Source organism: Sorghum bicolor, chromosome 1, assembly GCF_000003195.3.
Source record: "Sorghum bicolor cultivar BTx623 chromosome 1, Sorghum_bicolor_NCBIv3, whole genome shotgun sequence".
Classification (NCBI taxonomy): domain Eukaryota; kingdom Viridiplantae; phylum Streptophyta; class Magnoliopsida; order Poales; family Poaceae; genus Sorghum; species Sorghum bicolor.
In genome coordinates, this window is record NC_012870.2 from 4,660,280 (window position 1) to 4,672,235 (window position 11,956).

The 11,956-nt window shown below is 42.3% G+C and overlaps 1 protein-coding gene and 1 long non-coding RNA gene across 2 annotated transcripts; one reads left to right on the forward strand and one right to left on the reverse strand.

The window, feature by feature from the left end:
- Positions 954-1,257, reverse strand: LOC110431670. The gene is made up of 2 exons (XR_002449088.1): positions 1,130-1,257; positions 954-1,054 (listed from the first exon to the last, which is right to left on the reverse strand). It is a non-coding gene; the product is annotated as an uncharacterized LOC110431670 (long non-coding RNA).
- On the forward strand, positions 1,131-8,676 carry LOC8084128 (indole-3-acetaldehyde oxidase). Its single transcript, XM_002463715.2, has 10 exons — positions 1,131-1,393; positions 3,404-5,062; positions 5,335-5,597; positions 5,689-5,898; positions 5,985-6,203; positions 6,339-7,304; positions 7,501-7,596; positions 7,717-7,815; positions 7,901-8,090; positions 8,213-8,676. The coding sequence occupies exons 1-10, from the start codon at positions 1,228-1,230 to the stop codon at positions 8,449-8,451; spliced, it is 4,107 nt and encodes a 1,368-aa protein (XP_002463760.1). The 5' UTR covers positions 1,131-1,227; the 3' UTR covers positions 8,452-8,676.

Here is an 11,956-nt window from a genome sequence, read left to right on the forward strand (position 1 = left end):
CACCAGGCTCCGGCTGCTGGCTGCAGCCTCCACAAGTGCACAGGTCGAGAACTCGCTCGCATAACACTACGATCCGTTCAAAAAGAAAACTTTCTTTTAAGTAGTGAAACAGTTTTTAGTTTGATCATATTTACATAAAAGACTAACATTTATAAAGGCAAAGAAATATTATTAGACTAATGGTGATAAATAGATTTTCATAGTATATCTATTTATGAACACAAATATTAATAACTTTTTTTCTATAAATTTATTGCTCCACAGTCGCCTAGGCTATTGCCCCACAGTCGGTCATCCTTGACACCCAACTCACTCACATCCTAAACCTTGAAAAAGAAATCATCATTGTCTGTCCTACCTACTATACAGTACTCTCAGATATGAAAATGGTATCTGGAGAGTGGAGACTCGAGATTGATCCCTCCACCTTCTCATATCCTATGCCTAAAAAAAAAATCATCATTATCTGCTCTACCTCCTAATATTATATGAAAATAATTGCCCTCATCGCTGTAGCTTCTTTAGGCTGCAATCGCGGCTGCCGCTGCAAGAAAACAACTATTATATACTATAGCTAGTAGTACAAACAGCTGCAACCACAGCCTAATAAGCTGCAGTGAGAATTTTGAATAACCTCTAGACAACTATGAGGCGACCGTGGTCACCGTCCTCGTCACCCTAACTCACAATCAGATGTTACAAAACAGAACGAATCCCCATTTCTCGATCTACTCAGCATCATCAGATGTGGAAATAGTGTCTAATAATAAAGATTTAATTGTAGCAAACTTCCACTCTTCCAGGCGTCGGCGATCAGAAAAATCATTGCATGGAATAGCGGTCGTTCACACATCTTTGTTTTTTCCCCCAAATTTCGAATAAGAAACTGTCGGAGAAAAAAAAAGGTCTTATCCTGCCAATAAATCAATTGAGACTTTGAGAGTGGGTTTCTTGGAATGCTCTTACTTTCCGCCGCCATGACAGTGACAGCCTCCGAACATCGCTCATGGTGTTGGCGGTTGACTGCTCGTCTGGAACCCGTGTTTCTTTGGGCCTAAAATATTACATAATAAATATATAAAATGTAAACAAAGCGAGGGCACAGCCTGCACTGAGCTTATATTAGTACCCTGATGATCGAGGTGTTGTGTGCACTCACTCCAGGAAGGAGGGGGGGTGGTGGTTATCGTAAATCGTCATTGATCGCGTCATCGCGAGGCTGCGAAGATGGGGAAGGAGGCGGCGGCAGCAGCGTTGTCGTCGACGACGACGGTGGTGCTGGCCGTGAACGGCAAGCGGTACGAGGCGGCCGGCGTCGACCCGTCGATGTCGCTGCTGGAGTTCCTGCGCACCCAGACGCCCGTCAGAGGCCCCAAGCTCGGCTGCGGCGAAGGTATGTACGTATATGTGATGTCAGAGCGCCATTGTTGAGCCTTACAGTATGGCAGCATCCGAGCCAAACAGAAGAGAGAACCTTCCAAGCACACATATAAGCTTTCCTTCGAGTTTCCTATCATGGGCAACGACGGTAGTTGGACAAGATACCAGTGCCTTTTCGTTTCATGATCATGCATGGCACTAGCTGCCATTATCTTTCGTCCATTTTTCATCACTTGGAGTTCCCAGTGGATCTAGCTAGCTTCCATTTTCCATGTTCCTCCTTTCTTTTCTTTTCTTTTCTTTTTTTTTTTTGCTTGGGAGTTGGGATGTCACCATCACACGGATTACAGGAATCTTAATACGCGCAGATTAGCAGCAATAAAAATCCATCTACAAGAAAACTAATCAAAAGAATTAATTAATCAAAGATACTTAAGAGTATTTATGTAGGGAAAGGAAAGGTAGAGATTGATAAATCTATGCTCACGGACTTTTCATTATCTAATGGCTTAGATTAAATCAAAGAGTCTATGCCTAATATAATTGTGAGATTAATCCACAAAAATAGAAAAATAAGAAAACACACACATTGTTGGATTTTATGATGATTAGTCTTAGATTAAATCAAGAATTTGATATATACTTCCTCTAAGACAATTTAAGAGAACACTCAAACGATGCATGTACTCATAGATTATTTCAATTATAGAATTGTTCCTCAAATTGTAGCTTCCTTTTTAACAAACCTTGCGAAATCAAAACATAGTTATTATGTAGAATACATTGTATTTCAATACAAATTTTAGAAGCCATATGCGCTCTGTTTCAGGACAGAGGGAGTAATACAATGATAAGATTAACAAAAAAAAGAAAATATCCTACACCATTATATTTAAGATAATTTAATTGCCAAAGATAACAAAAAAGTCCATGTAAAGAAAGTAGATTTGAAATAATAAAAAAATAAGAAAAAATAATTTCATTTTCATGTAAGTTGAGAAAGAAATACTTAAATACTGATTCCATCTAAAACACACAACTACAAAAGGCAAAAAAAAATATTTTTTTTTGAAATTAATGTAAAGAAAATGGTACCTATATAATGTGTCCATGTAAACTATAATTAGTAAAATGCTAAATTCAATACAAAAATCTATGGAAAAATAAATAATTTTCTTACTTTGGGAAAAGTATCTAATGAGAAGTTTAATGTATTATAATAAGTAAAATTACCACATCGGCCATATATAATCTAAATTATGGCCAACTATATTTATCAAATGAATTGAAATAAGTAAATAATAATGAAAACTACAATATAGATAGAATTGGTATGAAAATAGGTATAGTAGTGTAGAATTCAATCGACACACTCCAACTTATAGTAATAAAAAAACACAAAAACGTTATAGGAGGGATTATAAGCATGCACAATAGCTATCCAACCTGAACATCAACGTCTTGGCATGCCCATGAAAAATTATTCAGGTCACTACTACCTCCTCCATCATGCTCTATGCCTCGCCAGCTCAGTATGTCTTCTTGTAGTGGCTCTAAGCTAGGCATGCAATTTTTTTCGGTGTTCGTGGCGGGGAAATTTTACGTCTCCAGTGACATGGGTGAATGGAAATAACCAAACAAAATGTTGATTCCAACAATTGTGGCTAAAAGCTCACAACTTTCATGGCAGTGACCCAGGCAAAAAATACATATTCCATCCTGTGACCTGTATTTGTTCTCAGGCAGGACCGCAGAACTGGACAGACCATTGTAGTTAAAAAGAATAATTATGTTTTACAAAAAATCATGTATTATATTTGGGACATACTACACAGGAAGCTAATACTACAAGAAACTGGGGTTATCTTTTGAGCTATACTATTTTTCTTATAACGAAGTTACAGTTTGAACTCTGAATGACCCAAGTGCACTTTTTAAACTGGAATTAGCATCAGCTTCTACTTTCATCTAGTGAAGATAAAAGAGCTAACCTACTCCACTTTTACCATTCACCTTATGGCAGGTGGCTGCGGTGCATGCGTGGTCCTCATCTCCAAGTACGACCCGGCCACCGACGAGGCGACCGAGTTCTCGGCAAGCTCCTGTCTGACGCTGCTCCACAGCGTGGACCGTTGCTCGGTGATCACCAGTGAGGGCATCGGCAACACCAAGGATGGTTACCACCCCGTGCAGAAGCGCCTGGCTGGCTTCCACGCCTCTCAGTGTGGCTTCTGCACGCCTGGCATGTGCATGTCCATCTTCTCCGCTCTCGTTAAGGCCGACAAGAAAGATGGCCGCCCCAACCCACAAGCAGGCTTCTCCAAGCTGACCACCAAAGAGGCTGAGAAGGCAGTCTCAGGCAACCTTTGCCGCTGCACTGGCTACAGGCCCATCGTCGACGCCTGCAAAAGCTTTGCCTCTGATGTTGACCTCGAGGACCTGGGCCTCAACTGCTTCTGGAAGAAGGGTGACGAACCGGCAGAAGTCAGCAAGCTGCCCGGCTACAACAGTGGTGCCATCTGCACTTTTCCAGAGTTCCTCAAATCTGAGATCAAGTCCACTCTGAAGCAGGCGAATGATGTTCCAGTTGCAGTCTCTGATGACGGCTGGTACCATCCTAAGAGCATTGAAGAGCTCCACAGGTTGTTTGATTCCAACTGGTTTGATGAAAATTCTGTGAAGATTGTGGCTTCAAACACTGGGTCTGGAGTGTACAAGGATCAGGACCTCTATGACAAGTACATTGACATCAAAGGAATCCCAGAGCTTTCAGTCATCAACAGAAGCAGCGAAGGAATTGAGCTTGGATCAGTCGTGTCCATCTCTAAAGCTATTGAGGTGCTGTTAGATGGAAGTTTGGTCTTCAGAAAGATTGCTGATCACCTAAACAAAGTGGCTTCACCGTTTGTTCGGAACACTGCAACCATAGGTGGAAACATAATCATGGCACAAAGGTTGCCATTCGCATCAGACATTGCAACTGTACTACTAGCTGCAGGTTCGAAAGTCACAATCCAGGTTGCTTCAAAAAGGTTGTGCTTCACTCTGGAGGAGTTCCTGCAGCAGCCTCCATGTGATTATAGGACCCTGCTGCTGAGCATATTTATCCCAGAATGGGGTTCAGATGATGTCACCTTTGAGACTTTCCGAGCAGCACCTCGTCCACTTGGCAATGCTGTCTCATATGTCAATTCAGCTTTCTTGGCAAGGACTTCAGTAGATGCAGCATCAAGGGACCATCTCGTTGATGATATATGTCTAGTGTTTGGTGCGTATGGAGCCGATCATGCTATTAGAGCTAGGAAAGTTGAGGATTACCTGAAGGGCAAAACAGTGAGCTCGTCTGTTATACTTGAAGCTGTTCGGTTGCTTAAAGAGATTGTTAAACCATCAGAAGGCACAACACATCCTGAGTATAGAATCAGCTTGGCTGTCAGTTTCTTGTTTACCTTCCTATCCTCCCTTGCCAATAGCTTGAATGAATCTGCAAGGGTTAATGATCCCAATGGTTCTTATAATAATGGAGACACAAACGGCACCATTGAGCACTCACCAGAGAAGCAACTTAAGTTGGACAGCAATGATTTGCCAATACGATCAAGACAAGAAATATTTTTCACTGATGAATACAAGCCAGTTGGCAAACCAATTAAGAAAGCCGGGGCAGAGATCCAAGCTTCAGGTAAACAATCTTCTTGCGAATTTGCAATACACAAATAAATATGTTCATAAGTTCACCATAACCTTTTTCTTCACCATAGTCTTATTGGAAGACATCATATAATGATCCTTCTGTTCATTCCAACCTCATTAAGTTTTAGTCATCGCTGAACTGTTCAATAAGCTCCATCCCTGATCATTTTTAGTGTCTGCAGTTTCTCCACAAGATAACGTCCTTAACAATAGTTTCTCCACAAGATAACGTCCTTAACAATAGTCCTTTTACTCACACAGGGGAAGCTGTGTACGTTGATGATATTCCTGCTCCCAAAGATTGCCTCTATGGAGCATTTATCTATAGCACACACCCTCATGCCCATGTAAAGGCTATCAACTTTAAACCATCTTTAGCTTCTCAGAAGGTCATCACAGTTATCACTGCAAAGGATATTCCCAGCGGTGGACAAAATGTTGGTTACAGCTACCCAATGTTGGGAGAAGAAGCACTTTTTGCAGATCCAGTTGCTGAGTTTGCTGGTCAAAAAATCGGTGTTGTGGTAATGTTTCCTAAGTTCTCTTTCACAAAAGTATTCTTATGTTTATGTCTTTCCAACCCTGCTGCATCATGTTGGTTTTTCAATCACTCAGATTGCTCAAACACAGAAGTATGCCTACATGGCGGCAAAGCAAGCCGTCATTGAGTATAGCACAGAAAATCTGCAGCCACCAATTCTGACAATAGAAGATGCAATCCAACGAAGCAGCTACTTCGAAACCCTCCCATTTTTAGCTCCAAAGCCAGTTGGTGATTACAACCAAGGGATGTCTGAAGCTGATCACAAGATTTTATCAGCAGAGGTGCATACTTTGTAATGTTTAAAAGGGATGTATACTTGACCTTCCCACAAGGCCAAACAACTCATGCTTGGTATTTTTTTCTACAGGTAAAAATTGAATCCCAATACTATTTCTACATGGAGACACAAGTGGCACTAGCTATTCCTGATGAAGATAACTGTATAACCATCTATTCATCGACACAATTACCCGAGGTCACACAAAATGTGGTTGCAAAGTGCCTTGGCATTCCATTTCATAATGTCCGCATCATCACCAGAAGGGTCGGAGGAGGCTTTGGTGGAAAGGGATTCAAAGGAATGCCTGTAAGCCCTAAATAACTAGAGCTCATGCTGAACTATTCTATTCTCAACTACCAATGTACCGCCAACTAATATTCATAATGTGATCAGATTGAGACACAATGTGTTATACATGACTATGAATTCCCTCTTTGTCAGGTCGCATGTGCATGTGCGGTTGCTGCATTCAAGCTACAGCGTCCAGTTCGGATGTACCTCGATCGCAAGACAGACATGATAATGGCAGGCGGTCGGCATCCTATGAAGGTGAAGTACTCCGTTGGGTTCAAGTCAGATGGCAAGATCACAGCCTTGCACCTTGATCTTGGGATCAATGCTGGAATATCCCCGGATATGAGTCCAATCATCGCAGCACCTATTATAGGTGCTCTCAAAAAGTACAATTGGGGCAATCTTGCATTTGACACCAAGGTCTGCAAGACAAATGTTTCATCAAAATCGGCAGTGAGGGCTCCTGGAGATGCACAGGGCTCTTTCATCGCTGAAGCCATTATTGAGCATGTTGCCTCGGCACTTTCAGTCAGCACTAACACCATAAGGAGAAAGAACCTTCATGATTTTGAGAGCCTTGTGGTGTTCTACGGAGATAGTGCAGGTGAAGCTTCTACATACAGCCTTGTTACCATGTTCGATAAGTTGGCCTCCTCTCCAGAATACCAACACCGAGCTGCAATGGTGGAGCACTTCAACAGAAGCAACAAGTGGAAGAAGCGTGGCATTTCTTGTGTGCCAGTTACATATGGGGTGCGGCTTCAGCCAGCTCCAGGCAAGGTGTCTATCATGAATGATGGTTCCATTGCTGTTGAGGTTGGAGGGGTTGAGATAGGCCAAGGGTTGTGGACAAAAGTGAAGCAGATGACTGCATTTGGATTGGGACAGTTGTGTCCTGATGGCGGCGAAAGCCTCCTGGACAAGGTGCGGGTCATACAGGCCGACACATTGAGCATGATCCAGGGAGGGGTCACCGGTGGGAGCACCACTTCTGAAACTAGCTGTGAAGCAGTTCGACAGTCGTGTGTTGCGCTCGTCGAGAGGCTGAAGCCAATCAAGGAGAATCTGGAGGCTAAGGCTGGCACAGTGGAATGGAGTGCCTTGATTGCTCAGGTGAGCATTGTCAATTCCAATTTTCTCATTGCCATGCCAAGAAGAACAATTGTTTAAGCTTTGTCGCCTTTCTTTGAGACATTAACAAACAACAAGCAATAGCACTACCAATTTAGTGAGGAGACACTACAGTTCTGACAAACACAATATTTGTTTGTATTTCAATTGGCCATGTCATTTTACTAATCACTTGCAGGCAAGTATGGCGAGTGTGAACTTATCTGCGCATGCATACTGGACCCCTGATCCAACTTTCACAAGCTATTTGAATTATGGAGCTGGCGTTAGTGAGGTACCCCTTATCCAAATTGCATGAAAAAGCACTGCAAGCCCAGTTAGCAAGTCCAAATTGTTGGAGGCTGCAGCTTCAGTCCTACCCAATGCTGACACACGATTGGAAATTTCATCACAGGTGGAAATTGATGTCCTGACAGGAGCAACAACAATTCTAAGGAGTGACCTTGTCTACGATTGCGGGCAAAGCTTGAACCCTGCTGTCGATTTGGGCCAGGTCAGCCCCAAAATAAAACCTGCACCTGCTGTTCACTTCAAAGGAAATATGCTGCTCCTCTAAACATTATCCATCATTAACACAGGTGGAAGGTGCATTCATCCAAGGAGTAGGCTTCTTCACAAACGAGGAGTACGCAACCAACTCTGACGGGTTGGTTATCCACGATGGCACATGGACATACAAGATCCCCACTGTCGACACCATCCCAAAGGAGTTCAATGTTGAGCTAATCAAGAGCGCCCGTGACCAGAAGCGTGTCCTCTCTTCCAAAGGTAAGCATGTTCTCACAATTCAATCCCCTTCCATTCCCACATACTATTAGCTGCAATTTGGAACTCACCAACAATTGTTGCCTGCAACCTTGACATAATATGCTTGGGATTTTTGTTTGCAGCATCGGGTGAGCCGCCACTTCTTCTAGCTTCATCGGTGCACTGTGCAATGAGGGAGGCCATCAGGGCCGCCAGGAAGGAATTCTCGGTCTGCACTGGTCCAGCGAACTCCCCCATCACGTTCCAGATGGACGTGCCGGCGACGATGCCTGTCGTCAAGGAGCTCTGCGGCCTGGATATTGTGGAGAGGTACCTGGAGAGCGTGTCCGCTGCCAGCCCAACAACCACTGCGAAAGCATAAATCCAGTAGGCGCACTGCCCATGACATGCCGAGCTTGCCTGTGTGTTAGCTCTGATGTACAGAAGAAGAGGTAGCAATGGCGAGCTGTGATCTTGTGAATCAGGATTCATGAACAGTAGAGGGAAAAACAAAGTAAATAAGTGTTGGGCAGGCGAATGTGTAGATGAAATCATGTGATTCAACTGGATTTTGAAAAAAAAAATGCAATGCATCTTCATTCGTACACCTAGGTTCGCACAATCGCACTACTTACCTTGCCACCTAGGTTAGCCCTCGTCGCGACCTTCACCGCCAGCTTCTTCCTCGCGCGCTGGGTGGATGCGGGATAGGGTTGGCACAATGGCACCTTGGCACGGCCGCGGTGCATTCCGGCCGCCGCCGCCGCCGCCGCCAACATAGACAGTCTCGGGTAACCGGCGCTGTCGGCTGTGGCTTGGTGCGACTTTGGTCTCTCTTGATTCTCAGGCCTTTTTAAGTTTCGCAAAAAAAATTCTAATTCACATTTTACGGTAAATACATGAAGCATTAAATATAAATAAAAAACTAATTATACAGTTCATCAGTAATTTACGAAACAAATCTTTTAAACCTAGTTAGTTTATTATTAGATAATATTTATCAAATACAAACGAAAGTGCTACAGTATCTATTTTGTAAAAAAATAGAACTAAACAAGACCTTAAGTCAGAAAACAAAAATTACTGATATTTATAACTATAATAATTAGTAAGTATCTAATTATGAACTAACTAACTAAACTTAAAAGATTTATTTCATAAAACATATAGAAACTATATAATTAATTATTTTTTATTTATATTTAATATTTCATATCTAAATATTAAATGAGTTGGTAAAAAGTCGACTTTTAATCTAATGGATGTCCCCGCACGTGCAGGTCGCCACTTTTTTTTTATACTGCCCCACGCAAATTTAGGGCCTGCTTTGTTCGACAACCAAAATTTGCCTTGTCAAAGATTTGACAGCCAAAAATTAGGTAAAAAGATGTCTTGTTTAGATGCAAAAAGTTTTGTAAAATGGATACTGTAGCATTTTGGTTTGTATTTAATAAATATGTCCAATCATAAACTAACTACGCTCAAAAGATTCGTCTGGCAAATTATAGGTAAATTGTGCAATTAATATTTAATGCTCCATGCATATGCCACAAGTTTCGATATGACGAGTAATCTGAATTTTTTTGTAAAATTTCTTAGGAACTAAACAAGGCCAGAGTTGTCAAAGATTTGGCAAGTCAAATGTGAGTGAGAAGTTGATAAGTTTTGGTAGCCAACCAAATACTAGCTAAAATCATGGCTTGCTAAATTCTTAGCATGATAAATTTTGGTCATGAACTAAAAAGGCCCTAGTCGATCTAACTTAAATTTGATTGAATGATGAGGAAAAATATCAACATTTCAGTCTTTAAATAAGTGTACTACAAAAATTTAGTATGATAAGCATTAGTATAATGTTTATGTAAATTTAGTCAAATTTAAGATAGTAAGTGATTGATTCATAGTTATAACTTTTACATTTTTAGTTTTGTGTTTGAGGTCTTGAGCCTAGTGTTCTACTACTAGTGATATTGATGGCTAATTGTTTGTTGCTAAAAAATAGCCATAGATGGTCCAAACAATTTTCTTCTATATGACATATTGACATTGGCTTTCTTTTGATCCCCAATTTGACACTTTGTCTAGTTTCATTGGCTTGCCATGAGAATAATCACATAAGGGGAAAAAAAAGCCACTGGGAGAGAACATAGCACGAGGCACCAGAATAGCACTATAGCAGCTTTGGGAGGTTCTAGCACGGGCAAAAGTTGCCTAAAATATTTAGAATACACAAGAAATCCACCATGGCCAGCTACCGCAAAAGCTCAAGGTGTTGCACAAGACCATAGGAGCAAAATGATAAATTTCGTTTGCTGTTAACGGGTCTGCTTGGTTCACAGTCAAATTTTGTGCCAAACTAAAATATGAGCAAGTTCAAGATATTTGGCATATAATTGGTCTGGTACCAAAATTTTAGCAATACCTTCCAAGAATATGACAAATTGACAAGACATATTTCTCTTGTGGCAGTAAACCAAGTATGAACATTGCTTATCTTACTAAAATAGTGATCTGCCCTAATATTTGTATACTCACATTTTGGCTTGCCCTAGAATTGGTATGGCTTTAGTCTTCAACCAATGCAAGATGCTAAAACGAATTGTAGTGTCAAATAAATTGGACTGCTACCACAACATGTTGCACCATGCTGCTCTACTCCCATGCGGCCATGCCGCCACCCCCCACCTTTGTGTCTGTGCCGACTGCTATCCGGTCCCCAAGATCGACACACGTGTTCTTCGAGCCTTAGTCCTCCTCCTTGTGTCAATGGTCCACTGTCTAAGAGTGAGGGGACCGATTCTGGTATTAGTGGGGTCAAAGGGTCTTATAGGTGAGGCTGGAGCCGATGTGTCCAACTTGGATAGCCACGTAGACAAAATTGAGAGGTAAAACTAGGTTAAATTAAACTGTTTGTGAAACTTTAATGTGTATGTTACTGTTAAACCGCTTGTGAAACTTTAATGTGTATGTTACTTGATTTCATAGTCTAGGGTGAAGTAGACACAAGAGCAAAGATTAAAGGGTGATGTAGACTTTTCATGACTAAGTGAGAAACTTTACTATCAAGGCTCACCTTGGTCTACAGACCCCAAGATGACAACGATAAGGTGCTCTTCCTTGAGGAACCGGAGGCGACCAAGGACGCATGCCTAGGACCGTGAGTAGTATGAGGTGATTTTAATCTGATTCTCTCTGAGGAGGACAAGAACAACGCCAGGGTTAACAGGACAAACAGGACACGGTTCTAAAGCACGGTGAGAACTCTAGAACTACAGGACATCCACCTGCATGGTCCGTAGCTTCACTTGGAGTAACGAGCGCCAAAACCCCACCCTAGAATGACTCGATTGGGTACTTGTCTCCGTTCAGTGGGATGAGATATTCACCAACGCCCACCTATGATATCTTGGTTCGGACACCTCAGACCACTATCCTTTGTTGTTGTGCACCAACATTGGAGGCATGTCTAGGGCCAGGTTTCACTTCGAGGTGTTCTGGCCACAATTTGAGGATTTTTAGTAGGTTGTGGACGACGCCTAGAACGGACCGGCTAGTCACCTAGGGCCACTCGCACGGCTCGATGATCGAAATCGGAATCTAACCCGCGTCTTGCAAAGCTGGTCCGCGGAGAGGATCGACGGGGTAAAGGAACAACTCCACATGGCGTGGGAGCTCATCTACTGCCTCGACTCGGTGTAGGAAGTGCGACAGCTGAGTGAACTGGAGCAGGAGTTGTGCAAGAGCATGGAACTCAGATGCCTGAGCCTCTCTTCACTCGATCGGACAATCGCCATACAACGTTCGCACATCCGTCACCTCGCCAAGGGAGACGCGAACACTGCGTACTTTCACCTCATTGCCAGGGGCAGAAAACGTCGGAATTACAT